The sequence below is a fragment of the Astatotilapia calliptera genome, chromosome 12 (genome assembly GCF_964374335.1).
Source record: "Astatotilapia calliptera chromosome 12, fAstCal68.1, whole genome shotgun sequence".
Classification (NCBI taxonomy): Eukaryota; Metazoa; Chordata; class Actinopteri; order Cichliformes; family Cichlidae; genus Astatotilapia; species Astatotilapia calliptera.
Genome location: NC_137433.1, coordinates 35,853,752 through 35,881,560, shown reverse-complemented (window position 1 = coordinate 35,881,560; position 27,809 = coordinate 35,853,752). Strand labels below are relative to the sequence as shown.

The following is a 27,809-nucleotide window of genomic DNA, read 5'->3' as shown; positions in this document are numbered from 1 at the left end:
GTAGTGACTTGGTTGCTGCAAGATGGCGATTTAAGTAAGTAAGTAAGTAATACTTTTTTTATATAGCACCTTTCTAGATAAAAGATCCAAAAGCATAAAACAAAACAGACGACAGTTAACAAAATGCAATTCTAAAAAGATGTGGTTCCTGATAGACGATTTCACAAATGTTGCCAAGGGACCAAGAGCATTTATTATCTTAGCTATGTGTCTATCAGGGGCACATACAAGGATTTCAGCCTTTCCTTCGTTAAGTTGTCAGCCATCCAAACTTTAATGGAATCTAAGCACTCATTCAAAATCTGTAGCTTAGAAACATCTTGGGGCTTAAAGAAATGTATACCTGGATATCGTCTGCGTAGCAGTGGCAGCAAATGTCCTCAAAGGGGCTCAAAACATGCTGGAGGGAAAGTAGATATATTAAGAACAATAAAGGCCCCAGCACAGAGCCATTTTGGCACACCATAGTACAGGGACGTGGAAGATGACCTGTATTTAGAAACTGCCACAAAAAAGTTACATTCATACAGATATGATGAGAACCACTCTAAAGCAGATCCAGTTACACCAACCCAGTATTTTGGATGATCTGATATCCTCGTGTCGGTGTTGTTCCCACATCATCATAATAAATGTTTTTCCAGGTTCAACATTGCAAGTGACCAATCACATTGTTGTGACGTCCCCCTTTTGTGCCTTTGAAAAATACCGCCTTAAAAAAATCTACTTCACTTGCGAGAAGAGAAACCGCTTCTGTCCGCCGATCCAGGAACTTGAATTCTTTGCATTTCAGGATACTTTCCTTTAATAAACAGTAAGCATTATACATATTGTCCTTACAGAGGCGGTTTCTCTTCTCGCAAGTGAAGTAGATTTTTTGAAGGCGTTTGTTTTTTTCCGAGGTCGCGGATGACGTCAGCAGAAGCTGATTGGTTACTTGCAATGTTGAACCTTGAACAACATTATTTATGATGACGAGGGAACAACACCAACACAAGGATATCAGATCGTCCCAGTATTTTAGCCTTTCAAGTAGGATGCGATGGTCAATGGTGTCAAAGGCTGACGTGAGATCCAACATCAGCAGAATTGCAAAGTGGCTCTCAGCTGACTCAGACTGCAACCAGTGGGCAACCAGTGGGTGGAGTCTACTGTTGATCTCTCCTGCAAAGAGATAAAATTCAAATGAGTTGGACCCATCAGTGCAGACACTTAGATTGATTTGACCATGTTGGCTCAAAGATGAAGTAATTGGAGTTGGTCTAAACTGGACTTCAAGTATTTAGAGACCGACTGATTTCTACCAGGTGTGATAAATAAATGTGTTCCACTAAAGAAAAGATCTGGTGTCCACAAACAAACACACGGCTGTTTGTGCAAGTTTTTCACAAACTGCCGGGAGACTATTTTCAAATACATGGAGAAGTTTCATAAAACAGGAGAGCCCAGCTTAATAAAGATATCAACACTTGGCTGGTACTCATATTTGTCACGGTGAGTGAAGTGAGCCGTGTGGAGATAATGAAGTAGGATCCAAACGCAGGCACTTTTAAAGGTGTGAAGGTGGTTTATTGAAAGTAAAGTACAAAATAGAAGAACGGTAAACTGGACTGCAGACTATCTGAACTGGGAACAACTAAACTACAAAACATGAACCAGTACACGAACATGAAGAAGGATGGGCGGAGGTAAGTGATGACGGACAGCAGGAAGAACACGCGGATGAAATCTGATGGATACACAGACGGACCAGCGACTACAACAACAGAAGACACGACTTAAATATACTCAGAGAAACACAGGGAGATTACACACAGCTGGGAGTAATTAACGAGACGAGACAAGGGAGGTAAAACTGAATACACTCACATGAGACGCAGACCTTCACAATAAAACAGGAAACAAGAGATCGCTACACAAGGACGCAGACTAGACACTGAGAGACAGACAGAATATAACACATGGAACTCAATGCTAAACATGAGACATAAATCCTGAAACGCGAATAAACAGAAACATGGAATTCTAATAATAATAATAATCATCATCATCATCATAGCACCCGAAAAACACAACAATCATTCAAAAATAACCAAAACATCAGAACTCAAATCCTGAGTCGAACCGACCCAGAACCGTGACAATATTAGTCGGTAAAGCCGTCAGCGGGCCAGAACTTGCACCGCTAAATGTCTTAGCCTCCCATTTTCATACTTGACTTCCTCTCTCTTAAACTCTTATTTTTGCACATAGCTTCAGTTGTGGGATGAAAAGGGAGGTCAAAAAGTGAGACTGAGTGGCAGATGGAAAGGAAATGGATGGGTGAGAAAGAAAGAAGCTATAAAGGACAATGAAGTCGGGGAGAGGGTGTAACGAGTGGTACTAGAGTAAGAAAAGAGATGGACAGAGATATATAGAACAGTAGATCCTGGCTTACTGACAGCCTTATTGGCCGTTAAGTCTCATCTTCATTTTTCTCATGTTATCGTCCCACTCTCCTGTCCTCACAATCGCTCTAGCTCTTCGTGCTTTGAGTCTTTTCTTGTCCTTTCTCTTGTGTTTTCTTCTTTCTTCTTTTTCTCTTCCATCTGCAGTTGTCACATTAATCAGATCCCTCAGTCACATTTCCTCAAGCTTCACGCACTTCATTTACTCAATGCATTCACATAATGAATGGAGCAATCACAGTGCAATCAAGTGCAAGCAACCTCGCTTATTGTTTAACAAGAGACTGCATGCATTTGCTTGTTCTGCAATCCAGATACGACAGTGTTATTATTGCTGTATTCCCCCGAATCTGTAGTTTCAGGAGATGGCCGTATTAATTTTTAAGAGGTTGCGCTTTGGCTTTTAAAGGGCAGGTATTTTTCCAGAAGAAACCTGGGCATATAAAAAGCTGTAGCAAAACTTTAACACAGGACAGTGAGGGGAGTTTTTGTTTGTTTGTTTTAAATATAAATTTTATTTTAAGATGAGATTCTGCAGTTTTTTCGTGTCACAGAAAACGTCGCTGCAGAAGAAAACAACTTCTTTTAGAAAATAAAAAATTACCAGTTTTTACGCCATGAGTGTTTTGATTTAACCTTAAAGAGCAATGAAAAATATGTATGTAGGTAAAATGAATGACACTCAGTATACTTTAAAATACTTTATCAAATACTTTTTAAAATAATTTGTGATCCTACTAATACTTTCTGATACAATTTTCTGGGTGACGGTAGTTTTATAGTCCATTTTTATGGGTGCAAGACTGAACACTTTGCCAAAGAGATGCAGAAACACATTTTCACTGTCAAATGAAAGAGATTACATCTGACTTGAGACCAGCATCTATGAGGTGCATATGCCTGATGGATCCCTCTGCATACTGATAAACAGACCAGTTTTCTAAGGCGTGCATGCCCTCTTTACACAGAAAGGGGCCAGACAGCTTTTATTTATTTATTTTACATAAAACTGCTAGTATGCTGGAATCAGTCTAGCATCAGCACTGATTTTGCCTGTACCAGCTGGTGTTTGCATAGTCATTTTTTCCTTACATAGTGCTCTTTAGTCTTTAGACCTAAACTTACCCATTTTACCCATAGCCTGTGAAAAACCTCCAGTTTCACAGGACTTGTGATGCAATCCCAAACAAGAGCTTACTATTTTGTCTTAAACCGTGACTCACAGCCCTCACAGCGGTGTACAAGCACCTTCTCATTCATTCATGGGTATCAAATTGTGCCACTTTTATCAAAGCTGTTGGTGTCATGTGTTGTATGGTGTGGGTGAGTGACGCACTCTGGAACAAGGGTTATGGAGCAGACATCGCACTCCTAAATCATCACATGCTCACAGTCGTAAAGTATCTGTTGGCATCACATTCAAAGGCACGGAGGAAGTGTGTGAAATCATACCAGAATGTAACCAGACAGTTGCATCACTCATGAAAGGAAACCTGTTAGGTATCTTTAGCAGGCAAGTTCACATATTCAATAGAATTAAATTTTATTTATAGAGTGCCAAATTATGAGAAAGGTATAGACATTACAATAATACAGAGAAAGCCCCAACAATCAGATGTCCCCATGTGGGCAAGCACTTGGCAACAGTGGGAAGGAAAAACTCCCTTTTAACAGGAACCAACCAACCAGGCTCAGGAAGGGGCGGCTGTCTGCCCTGGCCGGTTGGATGTGAGGGGAAGGAGACAGGATAAAAGACTCTGGAAGAGCGACAAAGATTAAATATTAACCAGTGATTAAATAAATATACACTAAAAGTGTATATTTATTATATTTATTTTCTTACTCTTCTTATTTTTTTTGTTTGTTTGTTTTTTTGTACTGATGTAACTGGAGCACGTCGTCTCATCTCTCTATATACTGTACTGCAGTGGTCCCCAACCCCCGGCACATGGACCGGTACTGGTCTGTGAGTCGTTTGGTACCGGGATGCAAGAGTTGAGGCTCGGGTGTGAAATGAATGGTTTTCAGGGTTTTTATCGTTATTTTTTTTAGTTTTTTTTTTAGTTTTTATCATTAACTCGGTTTCCCTGGGTCTTTTCCCATGTGTTATGAATAAATCTTTTTTTTGAACATCGTTTTATTTTGTTGTATTTATCCGCGACACCTTAAAGGCTGGTCCATGAAAATATTGTCGGGCATAAACCGGTCCATGGTGCAAAAAAGTTTGGGGACTGCTGCTGTACTGTATATAGTGGAGATGACAATAAAGTTTACTTTAACTTTGACTCTAAATTCAGAGTAGTGTGTAAGGACAGAGTGAAAAGATGCGAGTGAAGAAGAAATGCTCAGTGCATCATGGGAAGCGCCCAGGTGCCTTAGTCTGTTGTAGAGTAACTAATGCAGGATTCAAGCTCACCTGATGCAACCAGACCTGTATGCTTCATGAAAAAGGACATTTTTAAGTCCAATATTAAAAGTAGAGAGGGTTACTGTTCAGGTCTCTATTTTTGGACTTACAGAATCTGCTTATTCGGGTTTTTAGGTCTTCAGATTTCCTCCTAATATTTAGGTTTACATAGTGGCCTACACAGTGAAGAGTGACTTTTAAGTACCGTTAGTTGGCAAATGAATCAAACAGTCTAGCACTCATAAATACTTGGGAAAATGCTGGATCAATTGGGAACCAGAGTGGGCAGAGAAAGCACTTTAACTCTTGATCACAAAGTGCACCAGTGGAGTTGCTGGCAGACAGCAGACTGGTATTCAAAATCTCTCCACAGGATACATGTTAACCGAGTAAAATGTGCTACTGCTAACACAGTCTGACCGTAGAACCAAATGTAATGGATGGAAGTTATTAAAAAATAAATAAATTGTGTGTATGTGTGTGTGTGTCTCTGTGTGTGGTTTTGCATAGTTTAATGTGTCTGCCTCTGCAGAGTGTCAGTGCACAGGACTTTTTAATTTTTTTTAGATATAATTAGCATAAAATTAAATGTGAAAATGTGTGTGGAGTACCAAGTGCTCCTGCGTGCACCAACAGTATTTGTCCAGAGTTGCTGAATAAACTTGAATCTTGAATAAAATGGAATCCAATATCCAGATTTTTCCCAAAATGCACAGTTATTATTGAAATCCAAATCTCTGAGTTAAATGAACTTGATGTGTGTTTACAGTCCAGTGCCACGCAGACTGCCTGTCGTGCTCGGGAACGTCTGATCACTGTGACAGCTGCAGGGACCCACAGGCCTTACTTCATCTCGGCCGCTGCCTGTCCGTCTGTCCAGTGGGCTTCTACGCCGAAGGACGAGTATGTGCAGGTAGGACTCGCTTTCAAATCTACAGTACTGTTTCCATCCATAAAAGGGTAAGTAGCACCCAAGTGCTGCTAATCAATGTGCTTGTTTAAGTGATCATCAGCGAGCGTGAACGTCATCACTAAAAGCAGACGTTTGGGCCGTTTGCTGGAATCCTGAAAGCGACATTAGTTTAAGTACAGGATGATAAATATTATTGATTTCTGATTAGCTTTAAGTGTCACATTTTTGGTCACTTAGCTTGTATCAGTGGTGCGCTGCACACAGTCACAGTCATAATTTCTGTGTGTTTGTTATCACTGTTTAAGTTTCTTCTTCTTTTATTTTGTTTTACTTTGTGCATGTGGGCGAATATAAAGTTGTGAGTCTGAACTCACATTGTTGATAAGATTATCTCTCCCACTCGTTTTCCTTCTTCCTCTCAGACTTCTTTTAATCTTTCTGGGAATCTTTTTTTCCTTTAGCTTTTTATATTTCTACTTCCTCTTCTTCTTCCTTTTCCTCTTCTTCTACTTATGTGTGTCTGTGTGGGTGGCTGTGGTGGTTTCAAAAGGATTTAGCTGCTTTTTATTCTATAATGTTGAGATTTCCTATTAAAAACAACAGAAACCTCCACATTGCTTTGTTTCCCTTCTTCTCGTTGCTCTTGTTTCATTGTGCCGCTCACAGATACATGGTCTTAATGCATGTTTAATCACCCAGGTAAGGAAATCCCAAAAAGTTGATCTTTTCGTGGTATAGGTACACTTCACTGCACAAAATAACTGTCAGTGCTAAAGTTAAAGATGTTAAGGAGCTTGAAGTCTTTAATAAGACCATTTTTAGAAAATCATGGCGTAGCCTAATATAGTTATCTCAACAGTACTTTTGCATAGTCTTAGAAGACCCCAGCCAGCCTGTCAGGGAAGTCACTCACTGGATTTAATGAGTTACTTGGTTTCCTTTTAATGAGCTGCACATCCGTTTTCCTTTGCTTTCCACTACAGCAGCGAGGACTAAAATGTGACAAGCAGTCTTGCAACTCACGTGTGAAGTGAAAATTTATTTTGGAAGTGACTGACAGCCACTGGTTCCCCTTTCTCCCGTCTCTCCCCTGCAGCCTGCCAATCATCCTGTGCCACCTGTTCCAGCAGGTGGGATTGTCAGTCCTGCGGCTCCAGGCTGCCCCTGCTGAACCCCGATAGGAGTCAGTGCCTGGCTTCCTGTCCACCTGGTTCCTATCAGCACGACCCAACACACTGTCGCTGTGAGTATCACAGGAGTTCATGTGCCCTATAGCGGCTTCTGGATTGCGGTGGTCAGCATGTTGCTTTGACTGGGATCCACCCGTGAACACCAAGAGAGATGGATTTCCCCAGCTGCTAATAGCGAGCAGTTTAACAGTAAGATGCAGTTGGTGTTTTTGGTGCCTGAGATAAACTGTCTGGGAGTATTTTCCACTGGATTGAGTCTGAATATTTCATAGACTGATGAGGCAGGGAGTTCTCTCTAGGGCTGTTGTGTTATTGCAGTTGTGGCTAAGAGTCTGGAAAGAGGTGCAAGTCATTGTCTGGAGGCACAGGAGCACCAAATGTACTCACATATTGTACAGACATAATAGGTCCTGCATTTTATTAGATATCTGCTGATCTTTTGCTGCACATTGGCTAAATCTCCCCTGGGGATTGGATAGAAAAGTTTGTAAAGTTTTGCAGTCTTTAGATAAAAGTACAAAATGTGCTTCCACTCGTATATATTTCTTCCTGTATTTGCTCCTTTCCTTTCTGTTAGTCATCAAAAGAACATGAAGAAAACTGAATCGTGTATGAACATTTATTAGGAAGTGAAATTACTTGAAAATCGTTGCATCTTAGGCTTTAAACTTTTATTGTAATATCAACCCGGTAAAATCTGAATGTGTTGAATTATGCTGCACATGCTGCCTCCTGTCAATCAGTTAACACACATAAAAGAAAAATAGTAATAACAGCCAAAAAACATGTTAAAACACAACAGTCTTCAGTTCCAAAGTTAATTTCCAGTGGTGCATGAGAAAAACTGCACAAAAATGAAGCATAGGACACAACTTTACACATTTGCTCAGTGTTCATTTCCCAGTTTCATTGTGCCAGACTTGACGTTTCAAATGTTTTGCCTGCATCAACCTTCATGTGTGTCATCCCCACCTGGTGAACCATCCCACCTTCAGATGAAAACACCTGAACGGCGACATGGAAACAACTAAACAAACCAATTTCATTTCACAAAAAAAAAAAGAACTGCACACGTAAAATTGTGAACTCTTTTGAATTTCTGTGAAGCAGAAAAAGTATTTGACCACAAGTTGGGAAAATTAACTGAAGTCTTCTTAAAGCAACAACTTCAAGCAGATATTTCGTGTTGCAGTTCGTGAAACCTCCACAGTGCTTATGCAGTACCTTTGGATAAGTTGTCCTGGTTTGCTGTTGGTTTGATGTTGTTGCTGCTTTGAACTCCTGTACACAGGTGGGCTTTGTTGATGGAAAGAAATTTCTGCAGGTGTTTTGCTGCTCTTTGTGTGCTCTTTTTCACATTTTTGATAAGGGCCTCCCTCCGAGAAACAGTAACAGGACTCCAGAATACCTTCAAATTGTAGAAAGTCTGTCTCACGCTGATCTTAGAAATGCTTTTCCTGCCATCTCCATGCATCTCTAAACTATTCTGAAAGCTGTCAAGATCAAGACGTGGTCTTTCTAAAGAAGACTGACTAGCTAAATGATAAATGCATTTATTTATAGGGTAGGGGCGGCACTACTACTCCCAGTCTCACCTAAATAATGGGAATGCGTGACTTTGTGTGGATTTGAAAAAGCTGTTGTTAGAGGGAACATACTTACTCACGAACTGCGAAGGGAAATGTATTGCTGTTAATTATGAGTAATGACGCTCATTCCAAAGGTCAATAAACTTTTCAGCCCAATTAATACAAATGTCAGAAAAAAACTGATACCGATTCCAACCTGTGACAAGAAAACATTAAGTTTGTGTTTTCTTGCTTATAAACTTCGTGACTTCTTGCCAGCACGGAGATGCTTTGTAGAGTTGTTAAACTAAATTACTCCAGCTTTTAATGCCTGAGTTTTAATGGACTTAAAGCTTTTAATGCTAAATTGCTTTTAAAGTCAAAATTAGGTTCTGAATAAACTGGTAACAGAAAAGCTTTTGTCTGTTTTTCTTTTGTTATTCTTAAAGAGTTTATGCAGGATAGATGGATCGATCCTCTGCAGCAGCAGCATAAAGAATACAAATAAACTGGTATTACTCAGGCTCAGTTCTCTATACATGAGTGTCCCTATTAACTGTTACTGGACGTATCTATCTCAAAGGTCTCCCAACATTTCTAGTCCTGGGCCAATAAATAAAACCATGGCTCGGTGAGCGAAAACCCTGTGGGATTGCTAATACGCTCCAAAATGAGCTCCTCTATTGAGTGGAGGAGACCTGCGGGGACTCCTGGGGATGATGGGTAGAAATAGAGAGGTGTGGGTTAGTGAGCAGAGAGTAACCACAATGTGATTACGGTCTTCAGTTGTGCAGCTCGATTTCATACCTTAATGAATATTGTCAGGAGGATTTCAGACCTCCCAGTGCAAAAGCTCGTTGAACATCCTTAAATAGGTTAGACAGCAGCAGGCAGCTTTGTTTTACGCTGCTTCCACACGCGTACTGTATACAGTAGCAGCTATTGGACAAGCCCTCTGTGGGAATTGCACTACATGCATTTATGCAGCTCCTGTCCTGCGTCGTTGCCATTAGGTGTATAATTTGTAATTCGTGCATTAATCCAGAGTCTACAGTATGTTAATGCTGCAGGTATGTTCACAGCTGCTGATGTCTTTACCCTGCATGCATCCAGGTTTAATAATGTGCTCGAATACTCTCGAGTGTCTCAGCCATTTCTTTTAACCGCCAACTTGCTTTAATGACAGAAGCCCCCCCCCCCCCCTTGTTTTTACCCAGCACACAGTTTTGTTTTGGAGAACAAAAGAGCGCCACTGGAAAGTGGGACGCTGAATTATTGTGACTTTAAATCAGTGAATGCCTGCATTAAAGCTATTAAGGTGGATTTAGGCTGACTGAAGTCTCATACCAGCACTTGTTTAATGAGGAAAAAATAGAAGGAAGGGTTGAGGGAAGAAGCAGAGGAGATGGGAGCTGACAGAAGTAATGAGCGTGTGAGGTGTCTGGAAGGTGCCAGAGACATTTCTTGGCAGGAAGTCGAGACCACCCAGGACTCAGTGTGTCGCAGCAGGCCTCCCTGGGGGGATTTTTTTCCCACCTCCAGTCAGTTACTGAAAGCTTCATCCGCATGCATTCAAAGTTTTGGTGTAAATACTCGTGAGGAGCCTTGTGCTGACGCTATCGTACAACACCTGCCCCACATTTCTTCTTTTTTCTTATAATTGCACCGTGAGACTCAGTCACACTTGTAATGTTCACTTGTTTGGAAATGTACGCCGAGACCGAAAAACAGACACATCTGTCTTGTTCAGGTGCAGAGTACACAAAACCTGATTTCTTTCTCCCCATGGGTTTTTAACACTGTTTTGCGCTCCCTTTAAATTCCTCCTTTATTGCATTGTTTTGAACCTGAATGAGCTCTTCATCAAGTACAACAAAACTGTGTAATAAAGCAAGCATTTTAAGAGGAGCCGATAACAGGGTTACAGGTCCCAGCGGAGATAAAATCATAACGACATACAGCACTTCTGCAGATGCAATTACAGGAGGTCTCATTCCAAAGCATCAAAACACCATTAGCCTCTAAAGTCACATCTAAAGTTAGAGTCTGGATAAGTTTAAGAGTTAATCCCAAATTGTTAAAACATTTTTAAAAAGTTCAGTGTGTTGCTTTACACCTTTTATTGTGCAGAAAGGGCTATTTCCAGATAATGTAGCACCTACTAGAAAAGCTCCTGGTTCAATCCGAGCACCATCGAGGAGAAGCTGTCTCTTCACTTCAACTAGACAGACATTCATTTGGCATTTAGGGCTCAAATTCTGAGCATTTCACAAAATCATTCATCAAATTAATGATTAAAGGTCTGAATCTTAAAGGTCGATGTAGGCAGTACCTCATATGTAAACTAGAGATGGCACGATACCACTTTTTTATGTCCGATACCGATATCATAAATTTGGATATCTGCCGATACCGATATGAATCCGATATAGTGTTTTTTAATCAACAAAACTGTTTTTTTTTAAATATCTTGCTGCATTTTGTATAAGTTCATACTCAAGTTTAAAACAACAACTACACTAAAGCTGTTCTGTTATACCTGTATGCAAAAAAAAAAAAATTTCATAGTTCAGCAATACTGATCAATCTAATAAACTTAAACCTACACCATCCTCCCTATTCTGGTATTTTAAAGAGTACTTAGCATAAATATTAAGCAACCTAACTAATAGGGTTCCAACTCCCAGCAACAACAAAAATAAATAAATAAAAAATAGGGAACCACCCCTCACGCTCCACCTCATGATGCTTAATCGACGTAATCAACCTTAATTTGATGCAGTGTGGAAAAAAATGCACAGAAATCAATTCTTTTTCAAGAAATATTAAATAGATTCAACATCTTTCTTCAACAAAATTGCAGACTGCACAGATGGTACCTTCCCAAAGGAAAAAGTACTATAGCTTACTAGGGTATATATATTAGACTTAATAGTCACTATATACAGTAATTGACTTCTATTCATTTTACATCAAATTAAAACTTTGGGTGTCAGATAATTATTTATTAAAAGCTAGACATTTTAAATGAGAATAAGAAAGAAAAGTATGTCTTTGTGCCCCCTTTTCCCTGTTCATGCCCTATCGGCCCCCCTGGCTAAACTTTGCTAGATCCGCCCCTGCACAGTTACAGCCGTCAGCTGTAGAAAAAGATCCTGGAGTAGGAAGTAATATTAAATACATTCTAACAACAGCTGATCAAGCTTAAACGTGCTGCTGTTGTTCAGCCGCTGGTTTCCTCTTTCTGGTGCAAAGTGGGCCAAAAGCAAACTAGAGACACGGACTCACGACAGAAAAGCCGATCAGCTGATCATTAAGCAGTTTCATGATTGAAGTAGCAGCAGGAGAGGCAGTCGCTTGTTAAGCTTAACGCAGGAATGCTTTACAAACATTTAGAGATGGACTTACACACTTGCTTTACTTCTCTCGGGAAAACTTTGTCGGAGATGAAATGCCGGGTTGCTAGCGAAGCTCCAAATGCTATCCAGACCACCACAGGTCCCGCATGCCACAGCCGCTCTATCACGTGATGCATACTGCTCTGACGTGCTAACGTTCTGAGGTGAGTTACGGCGTGTTGCAAGTTTTGTGAGGTGCTTTGTGAGGATTACATTTTTTTTATTTTTCTCCGATATCCGATCCAGTAATTTAGGTCAGTATCGGACCGATACGTAATATCGGATCGGTCCATCTCTAATGTAAACACGAGCTTTTAGTGTCTAAAAATAACCAAGTACTTCACATATGAAGTATAAACATAATAATGCTGGTGTGAGTCTATAGCAACATGATAGTTTAATCAAATTTCTATTGTAGTGTGAAGACGTGCATTGCTGTGGTTTCTTTGATTGTTTTTTTAATAGTTCATAATTTTTTTGGAAAACAACCTTTTTTTTATAACCTTGCTGAAGTTTTAATGCTGGTAAACCAATTTAAATGACCTTTTGTTTTTCATTCTTACACTGACAGTTTTCTTGAGATTAGTGTCACTGCAGACCGATCGGACCCTGGATACAACCTGTTCCTACTCCTCCCCACTAGTGGGCGCTACAGAGCCCTGCACGCCAAAATAAGCAGACTTCTTCATTGCACATATAAATATAAATATGCTACATGTGCTGTTATTGTCTGTGTCATGTTGCTTTTGTCCGTCTTGTCTGTTTAGAGGAAAGAAAAAAACATCGCTCAGTTCCTCCTACGTGTGCACGGACTTGGTCAGTAAAGCTGACTCTAATAGATTCTGGTACATTTTTGTAAATACATGACTTGGTTGTTATTTTTTCTGCATAATCTTCCAACATTTTATGCAGCGATTCGCTTTCTGAGTAGGTTTACGTGGCGTTGCTTTCAGTACCTGCATGACTCTATCGCTCATTAGTAGCACTCACACAGCATTTTTAACCGCTTATTTAAATTTTGCATTTGAGTTGACTTTGTGGATGTGGCAGTCAGAAAGTGAGGCGGCTATAGAAACTCTACAATTTCACAGCCTCCCTTCTGCTGTTGTCCAAAACGACCTTCACATAGAGGTATAAAAGCTTTTTCATGTGGAGCCATTGTGAGAAACCTGATTTTCCTCCTGTCTTCTTGCTGGGCTGATTTGAACCTTTGCTTCCACCAGGAGGAAAAATAGAGCTAAAAATGACTCCTTAGAAGTGAAATATGGACTTCATTAAAATTAAAATTTCCATGTAGACTTTGCATTTCTATGCCAATGAAACTCTCAGCATCCTCATCTCTTCCACCTTCAGCTTGGCTTCCGATGTCTTTGTTAGTGCCACAGTCTCCAAACCACACCCAGCAGGTCTCACTGCCATCTTGAAAACCTTCCCTTTCACTCTTGGTGCTGGTCTCCACCCACTCCACCACCCAGGTATTTAAACTCCAACCTCGCATTGCCTCCCTCTCATTCACCCATGTTTCTCATCTTGCTTCATTCCTCTTCTCTCCAGTGCATACCTGCACCCATCTCATCATCGATATAAACCCAGTGTATCACTGACTTTAAAGGCTGCCTTTTGTGTATTTGTGAGAGCAGCTTTGCCAAAAGTGGAAATATTTGACACCCTGGAATTGAGAACAGGTTGGACTTTCAAATAAAAGCTCCTGTTTTTTGTATTATTTGCTCTCCATGGCAAAGCTGCTTTCTCCATGCTTAGCTTAATTGCTGATTCTCTCATGCCATCTCGTTTTATCACTCGAGGTTTGGAGGGGGTTGGTGTGAGCCACGGCAGCAGCAGCACAGTAATTGTGCATCCCCACCCGTCCCAGAAGGACAGAGAGCGAAGATTATCCAGTGCACTGTGTGACTGTGCATTCATCTCAACCTCGCCTGGTTTATGCAGAGTAGGCTTTAGAGGGGCTTTTTGGCAACTGGCCTGCTAGGATTACATTTGCTGATAACTTTACACTCCAGGCGGCACAGAAAAATAAATTGCTTTCCTGCGAGGGGCAAGGTAAAGGACGTGTAATCCCCTTGTTGGCTCCAACCATTTTTGGATGCAGCGTGTATGAGCGTGTGTCTGAAGTGACCCAGTAATATAAATGTAAGAATCCCATCATGTACAGAGTGCTTCTCAATGTCTTTTTGCTTCATCTGCAAGACTACAGCTGCAGAGTATCTGATGCTGAAATGGGCAATGGTCCATAATTCAACAAAAGATTGATTTTATAAATGATTTCATTTCACCACGGAGGATCAGTCATGCATAGGTGAAACAAGCGTATCATCGTATTTTGGGCTAAGGCTATTATGGAGCCTCTCTGGACCTTTAGCACAATGAAATGAACAGCCACACGCAGAGAGAGGGGCATTAAAATTGAACGTATATGTGAACTAATGAAAAAAAAAAGCTGCTGGGGGAAAAACCCAGACTTGAATACAGAGAGAAAGAAAGATGACCAAAAATCCAGTGTGAATCTGTAGAGAGGGCAGTGGGCTGAGGCAAGAAGAAGCCTCGGACAGAGAAATGAGAGTATTATAGGGGAGAGTGAGAGGGGGGGGAATAGGCACACAACTTCAAAATCTGAGAGGTGGAAGGAAATAGGAAGAGTTGAGAAGCATAAAAAATTAAAAGTCAGATGGGAACCTGTCAGTCTGTCAGTCACTTCAGAGGTTTGGCTTTTACTCTTCACACACACAGTGGAGCAAAAACTTTCCTCTTCTGTAACCTTACATGTCCTCTGAATTTGCACAATGTGCTTTGAGGTAGCAGCCAAGAAAGGTGTAGTTTGTGTTTATGTACACCTGTGTGGACGGGCGCACTTGTATTCAAAAGGTTTCTCCATGTAAGCATCTGCTGGTGGGTGTGGGGAGCCATAGCCCCGTCTCCCAAGGCATGAAGCAGGTCTGCAGGAGATCCAGGCTCCAGACATCCAGAGGCCCCAGAGTGCGAGAGCCCAAGGAGAACCAACAGAGGGGCAACCATGCCACCCTCCTGGGAGGAGCTGAGGAGAGCCCCAGACGAGGGCTCACCCAGCAGCCACAGAGCAGAAGCCAGAGGGGGCTGGAGTAATGTGCCAGCTGTGTCAGAGTGCACAAAGCCAAAGGCATCAGCCACCGGCAGGGAGTGTGGTGGGAATTTAATGGAGTTTTCATCAGCTGGTTCTCAAGTTTTTGAAGCTGGAGCTTCCATCGGATAACTGTGTCTGCATGTCAACATAAAAAGACAAAAATACACTCGGCTACTGTCATGTTCAGGAAACATGGTGAGACATGGTGACATATCCTGCTAGAAGCAGCCACCAGAAGATGAACACTGTGTGTATCTTCACATAAAGCTGTAGTGTTTAAATGATGCTCGGCTGGTAGTTTACCAAACTGTGCCTGCCATCTGATTCCATAAATCAAGACACATCAGACCAGGCAGTGTTTTCCAGTCTAGTTGTAACAGCAGTGGCACCTGGTGTGGTCTTCTGCTGCTGTTGTTTTGGATTCAGGGGTGCTCTTCTGCAGAGCTTGGTTGTAATGAATGACTATTTGAGTTACTGTAGCCTCCTTATCAGCTCAAAGAGGTCTGGCCATTCTCCTCTGACCTCTGACACGAGCAAGGCATCGTTGCTCAGAGAACTGCTGCTCACCAGATTTTGTCTCTTTTTTTGGACCTCTGAAAAGTTATCCATGAACTTTTAACCCAGCTGAGAAAATCTCAGTTTTTATTCTTAATTTGAAAAGATTAAAAAAAAAGATGAGACAGTGCGAGCGAATTGGGTAAAAGAAATTCAGTAAATGTGAAGTATTTAAGGCAAATCAAATCTACATTAAATATCCCTTATTTTATAAAATCTGGATGGAAGGTATCCGTCATAGAAAATCATGTGTGTGCGCGTGCGCAGGATGTTTTGATTAAATATAAAAAGTTTATAGTGATCCTGGTGGGGAATATGTGCAGATGATAAAGAGGAGGATGCAGAGAAAGTTATTAAAAGATACGAATGCAGTTACCTGAGGAAATCTGTATCAACAGGCACGAGGGAGCCAGAGATTTATCTCACACTGCTTTCCAACAACTTTTGCAATAACACAGCTTCTGGCATCTCCCATTAATTCACTCAGATTTTTATCAGCAGTTTTCAGTGACACTGATTAAATTAATTACACTTTCCTCAGCGTGATATTCACTTGTCTTGATCAGTTTTGTCTCACTTCTCGTGCCTCATTAATCCCCAGCCGTAGTTTATTTCTCAACTTTAACTTTTTTAGATCTACTCTTTCACTTTTAACCTTTGACCTTTCACAAAGGGACATCCAGTAAATAATAAATGAAGCTGTTAAGCATGTGTAAAGTGCTATCGTATTAGAACTTACACGACTTCCTCCCTGTGTTTTGTCCATTTGTCGCTTGTGTTCCTCACACTGTGTTCTGCTACATCCCTGCCTCGATTCTTTTGTAAGCCTCCCAACTTTCTAGTGTTTTCGCTTTTTTCTGTCAGGCTTTGTTGGGACCGTGTATCAACTTAGTATCAAAAATTGCTTTTTATCGTTCTCCTTTGTCCTGTGTGTAGGTCCTTTACCTGAGCCTTGTAGCAGGTGTTTTGGTGCTGTTCCCTTTGTGTGTGTGTGAGAGAGAGAGACTTGGGTTTCTGATCTTTCGGTGTCTAAAAAACAATATGGCTGGGTTTACTAAAACATTGTGGTGTGGAGTAAAAGATGATTCTCAGTGTTTGTGATAAGCTTCACCGTAGTTTTGTTCCATATCATCGTGACTCCTTTGGTCTGGGCTGTCTGCGTCCTATAATTGGGTGTAGTGGACTAATCTATATTTCCAAGGTTCAGAGTGCTTTAAAATGAGATCCAGCTAGGTGCTTACATTTGACAAGCTGAGGATGGGCAACAGAAAAGGCAGAAAGTGAGATCTAGTCCTCGGAAAAATGAGATCCTGCACAGCTTTACTTAAAAAAGTCAAAAGGCTTTAGAGAGTATTCCTGATCCCGGTGCATTACGCTCCGAGTTCCTGTAAGAACTCCTAATATACAGATATTCTGCTGGGGTTCCTCATCCTTTCTGTTAACCACTTTCTCAGCTGTCACTGAGTGGGAAATGGGGTGAACCCAGGATAAGTTGCCACTCTGTTAGAGACAGACCATTCACTTCAGCAAGTCTCACATGCATGTTTTAGACTGATGGAGGAAGTACCTGGAGAAAACCCAAGGAGAACATGTAACCACCACACTGAAAGGCCCAGAACCTTCATACTGTGGAGCAGCAGTCAGAACCACTGCACCACTCTGCCGTTTTTTCCTTATAAAAGAAATTTCTTTGGATTTCATGAGGTGAGAGAAACCGGTGAGCTAACAGATTCACTATCTTATAAACCAGCGTCGGCTTCCACCCATATCAGAATGCGTTGATCCAGTATGAGTGTAAAGATGGCACCCAGAGGGAAATCCACAGTCTTTGCAGGAAGGATTCATGGACTTTGGAGGTACTTCCACAGGTTTCAGGATTCTTTGCAACTTGAGGGAAAGTTGGACAAAACCTGAACTACACTGAGGTTACAATGTTTCCCAGATCATGATGAGGATGATGAACAGAAAAGCTTTCATATAAAGATTGCAGATTCTCATGAATGATATGTGAAGGTGACTCAGAAGAAACTAGAAGAAACCTAAAAGTGTAGTTTTCACATTCCTTCTGCATTTTTTTTTTGTAGGTTTGTTTTTATCTGGTTTCTGTCAGTTTTATTTTGTAGCACTTGCTGCATCTGGCTTCATTCTGTGTGCCGCTGGGAAATCACAGGTAATCATACCAGTTAGTGCTGAGATGGGTTTTTTGCTGCTTCTGTTTGGGCACACACGAAGGGACACACACAGAGATAAAGGTGCAGGTGTATGCAAAGGCGCACAATCATCTCCCGCATTTCATCTCAAAGGTACTTTTAGCCCGTACGTACGTGCGTGCATACACGTGTGTCTCCCTCAGTCACACGCATGAACTCTTACACGGTCTTCCCACACAGCTCGCCCCGTTAGCCTCCCACTCTGTGTTTGTCGGCACTGCTGTGAGGCTTGTTAGTGCTTTTTTTTAACAGCAGCTAATAGAGCACCACTGATAATGCCAACTATGCAGACCACACAGACACACACAGTCGCACATGCAAACAAGCTTTATTAGATCCTGTAGATACTTGTTGAACGACCCTGATTATCTCACTTATTTTCTTTGTTGTTTTTACAACCTTGAATATTTTGTTAATGCACGAACTGCGTTATGGAAATAAAACTGTTATTGTAAATGATCAGTGTTTCTGAATTATTTATACTGTTTACTACAAATCGCATGCAGTATATCGCAGAACTTTTGCAAACTGTGCTTGCAGGATTTGCATAATTCAGATTGTTTCTTCTACATTTGGCATGATTCAGGTTCTCCGCTACAATCACATTTATCCATTTCGACCTAGTCCCACCTACCGTGCTGTACTGTATGTGTTTCTGTTCAGGAAAGGGGCAAAAAATCAGACCTCGTGGCGCTTTAGGACTGAAAGCAAAGAATCTATTTTCTGTTTTCTTATTTTTCAGACTGTCACGAGTCGTGCTCGGAGTGCCGTGGGCCGAGTCAGCAGGAGTGCGTGTCGTGCTCAGACCCGGTCGCCTTGCTGAAAGACGGGGCGTGCGTCCTTGACTGTGGCACAGGTTTCTACAGTCGAGAAGGCGTCTGCCACGGTAAAGCTGACACATATCCACACTGCAGCACTGAAGACATTTAGCTGAGTTTCAGTTTTGGCTGGTTTAGTGGAAATAGCACTTTTGCTGACGTCTTTACTAAAAGTAGTGCAACTCCACAGATGCCAAGCTAATATAAGATCCAACACAAAACATTAGGTGTATATATATATATATATATGCACAGATGGTTTGAGTACATCACCATCCAGAAAGCCCAAATGTATCTTCTTTAAGGAATCAGTTTACCTCTAGCTTGTGGTGATTTGTGCACATTTAGTTTCGTTGGCCAGTTTTGAAGTTATCAGCTGTAGATGTGTCCACTTTCCCTCGAATGTCATGACAGTAAATGGCCACAAAATTGTTATTATATTAAGAGTTTTTATTATTATTATATATTAACTTATCCGGCCAACTGCTACCAAACATTCTAGATGGATAAACAGCACTATGAGCCGTCTCAGGAAGCTACAATCTCTGATTTGCCTCCCTCTGTTAATTAAACCCAACCAAAATGTTTTAGTTTGAATCAATGTGTTTAAAATACAATGATTTTATCCTCTACAGGTCGAGCGTATGGAAGCACAGAACTGCCAGCCAGGCAAAAGAAAATGAGGGTTATATCATATAAATATCTGATATATATACACACATATCTATAACGTGAAAACTTTACTGTTCTAACAATATACTTTTCATCTTTGAACAACATAATATCACTTTTAGTTCTAACCTTTAGGGCCCTGCATGGTCAGGCTCCTCAATATTTATCTGACCTGCTGAAATCACATACATCTTCTCGGGCTTTAAGGTCATTAGATCAGAGACTGTTGGTGGTACCACGCACTCGTTTTAAAACTCGTGGTGATCGGGCCTTTCAGACTGTGGCACCACGGTTGTGGAATTCTCTCCCACTGTCTCTTCGCTGCACGGACTCCATTGATTGTTTTAAGAAACAGCTGAAGACATTTTTATTTAGAAAAGCATTTGATTAATTTCTTCTTATGCTGTTTTTATAGTTTTATTGTTTTACATTGTTTTATTTACTGTTATATTGTTTTATATTCCCATTTTCTGTGTTGTAAAGCACTTTGTGATTTTTATCTGTGAAAAGCGCTATATAAATAAATTTTACTTACTTACTTACTTACTTTATTACAATATACATAACTATCACGTTATAACAAAAAACCTTTAATGCTCTTACAATATAAATATTATTTTGTACGAACGAGATAATTATATTGTTTGAAAAATAGTTTTCACGTTAAAACATATCTTTTATTTTTCGAACATGATATATGTCTTTGCCTTAAAACATAGTTTGAGAAAATGGCTCGTTTATCGGAATTAGTTAAGTGTATTTTACACTTGGATTGAGGCATAACGTGTGATAATGTGATAGTTATGTATATTGTAATAACACGACATTATATTTTTCATATTATCATTTTTATATGAAAAAGTTAACAATAAAGTTTTCACATTATAACATGAAATAGCTGTTTTTGTTTTGCCTGGTTGGCAGCTCTATGCTTCCGTACTAAAGTGAATAGACTCAGTGTTGTTTTTCTTTTTGTACTAAATAATGCCAGTTTCATTTTAGCCTTCAGATTTTGTGACAGTTTGTGATTTTCCCTTTTCAAAGATTTTCTTTGAACAGCTTCAAGGAAATGAAGCAAAAACCTTTTGGGAGAACTAAAATGAAGTGAAGACATGAAAACAAGATATAAACTTTTTGTATTTCTTTATAATAATGACTCAGACACCGTGGTTCTTCTGTAGAGGCATTTTAATCCATTTTCTGTTCTCTTTAATGCAGCAGTTAGACTCTTTGTACATAAAGCACTTCAAATTGCAGGTAACACTTATGCTTTTAAATGTAATTTCTCCTCTGGGGGAAAAATAATATCATTTTTATCATTTTAGTCCTAAAACCACAAAGCGTCTGTAAGAATGGATTCTGGGGAACCCAGGTGCCCGAGGGTTTGAATCCAAACTGGCACCTCCCAGTTTGAAGCAACTCCCAGTTTGGAGTTGCCAGATACATTTAAATAACTTGCAGTTTGTTTGTTTTTTCAATTTAATAATAAAAATGTACAGAAAAGTTTAAAGGGGAAAAGAAACCATACATTTCTGTGTGAGGTGTTTGCTGTGCGACTTCACTGAAAGCTGACATTCCCACAGGCGGATCAGGTGTCACACGAAGTGCCGTTGCCCAATGCAGTAAACAGTAAACACTATCTGAGACGATGGAAAGTTTATTGTTAGCAGTGAACTGAAGGTGAAGATTTATTTGGGTGTCTTTCCCCCCGCGGAGCTTCCTGCAGCATTCACTCGGCATGATGCCAAAATGATAAGGCAGCAGTAGCAAACAAACAATTTAAAAAAAAATACAATAATTAGCGATTCTCTCTCGCACTAATGAGGAGTCTGAGGCTTCTGAAATAAATAGATCCCATATGAATATGGATGCTTTCTATTTCTGAGTGGTAAGATGAGGAAGAGTAAGAATAGTCCCCCCTCAGGGCGACGGTGAACTTAGCCAAGCTCTTTTGGTTAAAAAGACCCAGAGGGGCCGGGATGGTGGGGTGGGCTTTTCTTCTGCTGTTGCTCACAGGACAGTTTTGAAGCACTCAGTGAGGAGCCCTCTTTCAGAAAATGTCAAAAAACCAATGGAACTTTCTAGAAAAAGGTCGAATCCATTTGAACTTGCCAGCCAGCGCTTTGAGGCCTGGTTTAAAATGTCACCATCCTGAGAGAGCTGAAGGGCTTTTCCTCCGCGGGGCTTCCTGGGACTTTAGAAGTGAAAGATTTTCTTTTTTTCATCTCTCAAGTATGCTGCAGCAAAACCACCTGCTGAGGGAACGGTTTAGTGCGTGTGTGCATGTTATGCTAAGATACCTCAGGTACCTGAGAGTGAAGATTTGATCTATTGTTGGATTTTTTTTAGATTATTTGTTGCCTTTTACCTATTTTGTTCATCTTTTCAGACATCTGCTTTCCAGTTTCTGTCATTAAAAGTTGGACTCGTTGTTGTCTTGCCTAAGTGACTTTTGATTGTATTTGAAGGACTGTTTGTTTAGGAGACTTTCCTCTTGCTTGTAGATAATTCAGCCATTTTTAAATTGACCTCAGTGCATTTTGTCATGCCAACAAAAAGCCATTAACGTTTACACGCTGCGCTTCACAGCCTGTGATTCGTCCTGTGCCTCCTGTTTTCCCGACAACCCCAAATGTATGAGCTGCCCACCGGGGACTGCCTTGCATCATGGGAAATGTCTCAGCCAGTGTCCAGCTCAGCATTACCTGGACAGCCAAAGCAGATGCAGAGGTAAGTGTTTGCTCTGAAGTGGAGATGTTTGGACATCATGCACAGCATGTTTGTCAAATAATAGCATATACATACAAACACCTCATACCTACAATTAAGAGCTTGTTGTGCAGCTATGTTACCTGGCACCTTGCAATTTCTGAGTCCACCGTGAACTCCTCTGTTTACAAAAGTATTCAAGGTCAAACGTGAGACCATCTGTCCAACGGGTAAAACCCAAACCGAGACTTCAGCCCTATTAAAAGCTTCTCATTACTTTAATTAGAGAAGAAAACTTCTAAAATAAATCCTGTAACCTACACAGTTTGTGCCATTTTATTTAAGGGTCAAACCCTTAAATTCATACATAAATTTTACCAAATAGTTAAAGCGTCAGGTTCTACTGAGCTTACTAAGTTTTACTTCCTGTTTCATGGGTAGTTCTGTGTATCAGACTAAAGATCTTAAATGCTTATTTTCTTTGTGTCCCCAGCCTGCCACAGCTCCTGTGCCTCCTGCTGGGGTCCCTCGGTATCCCAGTGCACCTTGTGTCCAGGCGGACTACTTCTCCACCAGGGCCAGTGTGTGGAGGCCTGTGGGGAGGGGCTGTATGCTCAGGACTACACCTGCCACAGTGAGAGTCTAAACACATTAATAAAGTATCCTGTTAAAAAACTTTTCTTCCTTGTCCCCAGAGTGTAACTGCCTCTCTGTGATGTTGTCTGTCCTCGCGCCCAGACTGTCATCCCTCCTGCCGTTCTTGTGTGGGACCCCTGGCCTCAGACTGCCTCCGCTGCCTCAAACCGGAGGAAGCTCTTCTTCCGCAATCGAGTCACCTTCAGCACAGCGTCTGCACAGCTGGGTGTCCCACGCGCAGCTTCCTGGATGACATGCAGACATGCAGAGGTGAGTGTATTAAATGTTTTATTTTGCTTCCTGTATAATTCAGGAGAGGCGGTACCTGCGAGGCCAGAAAGGATATTTCTGCTGCTGTGGGTCATGGTCGCTAATTAACACGCCAGCCATCGCTCACTTTGACTTTTAAAACAGATCAAATAGTCCTAATAGCACTAACTACGTTTAAGCCTGGTGAAAGCCAAAAAAAACAAATTGTAAAATCCACGAATCAAAGCCAAAGCTTAACTCTTTTTAACAACAAATCGTGCCCTCATTTGCATTAGTAGTAATGAAATACTTACTCTGAATCGACAGAATATTAATGTGCAGCTATTCAGATTTTCTAACTGAACAATTTGTTATATAACACAGGATTTGACATCTTTTTAACAAATGTCACAGTTAGGGTGACAAGTAAACTGGATATTAAACATAAAATTATAAAAGAAACAATTAGTTGCTTCATAAATAAGTAATGAGCAGAGTAATTAATCATGAAAATGTTAATTAGTTGAATCCTAAATATTGAATGAATTGTAGTTTTTGCTCTAACTTATTAAACAACCTGAAAGCTGGATTTATGCTCAGTTTATTCTGTGTACTGAACTGCTGGTTAGCGCTGGAAACATCCTGGCTTCATACATTTCTGATATCAGAACTGAGGAGTCTGCGTTTGAAATTCATGATCTGGCATTTGCACCTACTGTGTGAAGGGTAGGCCCTCCATGATGCAAGGCTTTTCCCTCCTTTACTCTAAAGGTCCCGTTGGTAGACTGTAGGTGCTGTTTGCAGCAATTTGCAGACCCACATCTACAAGTTGTAGCTGCCACTCTCAGAAATATACGGCAGTTGCTTAATTCTGTTTGTGTTCTTGTTGCTGCAGAGAAAACATACGTCATGATATGCAAAGAACTTCTTTGTAGTAAAGTGAAACAGATCCTTAAAAGCAAAGGTTGTTCTCCTTTGTGATTTTAAACCAATCCGCATTTTGAATACATGGATTCTGCCGTGGTGTTGGTGGTTTTCCTACAATCTATGTCTGTGTGGAACCTGAGAACTAAAGATAGGGGCATATAACGTGTCCTTTCAGCCATACTTAATGACCTTGTAGTACCATATCTCCCCTTTAGAGCACTTCGCTCTCGCTCTGCAGGCCTACTTGTTGTTCCTAGAGCATTTAAAAGTAGAATGGGAGGCAGAGCCTTCAGTTTTCAGGCCCCTCATCTGTGGAACCAGCTTCCAGTTTGGATTCAGGAGACAGACACTATCTCTACTTTTAAGATTAGATTTAAAACTTGCTAAAGCATATAGTTAGGGCTGGACCAGGTGACCCTGAATCCTCCCTTAGTTATGCTGCGATAGGCATGGGGGATTCCCATGATGCATTGAGTTTTTATTTGCCTCCCTCGCATGTGCTGTGCTCTGAAATATGTCCTGTTAACAACAATCAGCCCTTTGCTATCTTCTTACTCAGTCCTTCTGTCCTTGTGCCCGCTGACCATACTGCATTCAGTACCTGGCAGGGAGTCGGGTATTTGTTCTCGGTGCCTGTCACACAGACAGATCTTTTGCCAACAATGCTGTTTCTTTGGTTCAGCTCTACTTTCTCTTCAGCTCACTTTTCATCTGCTGGAGCTGCTTTCACCTTTGAATGGGGTAAAACACACAGTGTGGTTTTATAGCTGCTGCTTACATAAAGGTGGGATTTTAACTACTTACGTGACACAGAGAGGCTTTGTGAGCGCGTCAGTAGGAATGGTTTTGCTTTAGAAGCAAAACATTGATGGGATCTGCTTAAAGCTAGTCGAGTTTTCCATTTTAAAGCCTACAGCACCATTTGAACACATTTTCTACTGATGTATGTATTGTGTTTTTCCCCCTTTAGTCCTGATTTATACTAATTGTTATATGAGAACAATTAGTTTTCAACCTGTGGTTTGCTAATTCACCATCTTGGTTTTTGTGGATCCGGATGTTTAAATGAGAAGTGTGCTAAGTCATCAGCAACCTCTAACCATCTTTTAGCTCCATAAATAGCACAGATGTTGTCTGATGACTCAAACCCACTACTCCCACTGGTAGTAGCTTTGATCGCTTTGTACTCTGAGCTGATATTTGTTTGGTTGATAGTTGGATTTACCTGCTACAACCTCTCAAATTTGATTGGTTGACACTACTGGGGCTCCAAAGGCAAACCGGAGGGCCTCAACTATCAAACACACTACACTACTCGACATTTACAGATATCTCTTCAGAGAAGATCTTATCTCAGAGGTGTGCTGACACCTTTAGATGTTTCCAGGAGACGTCTAGTCTGGCCTGCTTGTTCTTGAGTGTAACCAGTGGTTTGCCCTTTGCTGTAAATTCTCATGAAGTTGTCTCTTGATTGTTGTCTTGATAGTGACATGCATACATTTGTTGTAGGGCTGGGTATCGTCACTGATTTCTAGAATCGATTCAATTCCGATTCACAAGGTCCCGAATCGATTCGATCCACGATTCGATTTAATTCGATTCGATTCGATTTAAATCTGGGAAATTTTGACAGTCAGAGATATAATTCAGATCAGGACATTTACATATTTTTGTATCTATAAAAAGGAAGCTGTCACTCTCAAGACTTTATCCAAGGTGTGAGCATCACAGCAGATGCCTTTGTGTCAAAGTAGCTGAAGATAAAACACAGAAAAACATGTAGGTGATTTTCCTGGCCTGGGATTTTATAAAAATATTCTGCAGTACATCAAAAACGAAAGAAAACCATTAATTAATCAACATTACCTCTGACGTTACAGCGGTTTTATTAGAGACATGGCTAAGCATTTTGCATTTTGAATAATTTTAAAAAGTTTCAATTTGTTCAGTATTGAACAGCAGAAATGAGGTTTTCTTTTCGGAAGAATGTAAAAGGGGAAAAAACAGCGGCCGACAGCGCTGTAAGCAACAGTAGACTTGTGTAACAAGCAAGCGAATAATGAAGAAAGCGAAACTGTTCGAGAGAGGGGGGGGGAGAGGGGGAGGGAGAGAGGGAGAGAGAGAGAGCTGCGCATCGCAATGGAAGCAAAACAGTAAAAGAGTGAATTCATGACAATGTTTATGTGAAGCGTTTGGATCTTCTTTTGCTGCTGATTCGGTCAATATTGTTTGGAGAGAGATCAAACTAACAGCTTTAGAATCAGCGCATAAAGGGCGTGAACACAAAGCGCGGACCCGGATCAGCGAGCTGTCGGCTTTCAGCCCCGACTGTGAGAAAGGCGACATCTAACTGATTCTGATCCGCGGGTCGCGCTGTGTGTTTAAGTCTATGTGCAGAATCCCTGTACCTGCTCTCATTTACTGTTTGGTGGTTCTTGAAATTTTGTGAGATGTCACCAGAGATTCTGGCATTTCGGACAAAATAAATTTATATTAAAAAATCGATTCAGGATTTTAATGAATCGATTTTACGTTATCCAAGCCAGAATCGATTTTAATCGATGAATCGATTATAAAAACCCACCCCTAATTTGTTGCATTAGATATTAAGTCATTAAGCCATTAAATCCTAACCAAGTAAATCATTCTGAGATCATCCACTTAGTTATCTTCTGTGGTCTTTCAGGCATTTTGGTGTTGCTCAGCTCACCAATGGCATTCCTCCTTATTAAGACTGTATGGGATTCATGATTTGTCTCTCAGACAACAAATGTGATTTCAATACTTTGAATCAAGTTAATTTGTCATCAAATAATGAGGGAGCAGTCCCCACCTGGCCGTGAAGCTGCTCGTCAGTAATCGTCCAATTGCTATTGAGCCTCTGAGAAAGGAGGACTATGTCTAAAAGTGGTTTATGGTTAACAGTTAATGCAATATTTTTATTAAACCTGTTGAATTACAGCAGCACTCAGATGTTGAATGTTTGATTTAAATTCCACTGCGGTGTAAAGAGGCAACATCAAACCCTGTCATTGTCCAAATATTCATTCATGGACTGACACATGAGAATGTGGAGCGCCCCTCAAATACCTCACTGATGAAGAACAAAATGTTATCTAATGAATATTTCAGCAGTAAGTGAGAAGTGACGAAGCAACGAGTGCTTTTATGAACCGCTTTCTTCTTTACTTATTCAGGTTTGCAGAGATTTTATTTGGACTGATGTGAACAGTCAGCACATCGCTGAAGGAAATGAAAATGCAGAGCTTTACCGCTATATTGTACATATATTTATTAGTTTCAGATGTAGCCATTCTTGTATTTTGCTTGTTTACATTATTGTATTTTGTACAACTCTGTTGCTTGTGAAGCTCGCACACAAGAATTTCACTCACATGTGCTGTACCAATGTACCTGCACATGTGATGTGACAATAAAAGTGAATTGATTTGATTTGATTTGATATTCACAACTGAAGTACACTGTTGCTTCTGGCCGAAACTTCCAACTTCCAAGCAGTTTGTGGAGACGAGCCACACGAGACAACCGAGCGCAGAAAACGAGGCAAGCTGCGCTCTTGGATTGTTGGGATTTCCCACAGTGCCGCGGATAAATCCTCGTCTGTTTACAGCAGCTCAACAGCTGTGTTTCAAAGCGTGAGTGCAGTTCAGTGAGCACGTCAATTACAGGCTGCTCTGAGGAATGTCTTCATAGTTTCCTGTTAGCTGAAGTTCCCCTCGCAGCTCGGAAACACTGTAATTTGTTGCTCACGTTGTTAATACTTTTCCTGTGTGGTTTCTTACATTAGGCCAGTTAATGAATATAAGCGAGGTAAAAAGCACTGTTGGTTTGCTGCTACAAATGGACACAGTTCTTAAACTCGAGTTTGCATTAAAGTGATGAAATGAGTCAAAAGTTAGCTCTCGTGCTTCTTAAGCTTAAGTAAGGGGCGTTTTGGACCTGTGGGCTCGAACAACCTGAATAAAAAGAAAGAA

General features: G+C 40.7%; 1 protein-coding gene across 1 annotated transcript in view; it reads left to right on the top strand.

The window, feature by feature from the left end:
- Positions 1-27,809, top strand: part of fras1 (Fraser extracellular matrix complex subunit 1) — a 310,089-nt gene that overhangs the window by 131,815 nt on the left and 150,465 nt on the right. Inside the window, exons 12-17 of the mRNA XM_026186630.2 lie at positions 5,624-5,767; positions 6,864-7,010; positions 18,546-18,689; positions 21,883-22,023; positions 22,496-22,636; positions 22,741-22,908. Of these exons, the coding sequence (XP_026042415.2) occupies positions 5,624-5,767; positions 6,864-7,010; positions 18,546-18,689; positions 21,883-22,023; positions 22,496-22,636; positions 22,741-22,908 (885 nt within the window). The remainder of the gene's footprint in view (positions 1-5,623; positions 5,768-6,863; positions 7,011-18,545; positions 18,690-21,882; positions 22,024-22,495; positions 22,637-22,740; positions 22,909-27,809) is intronic.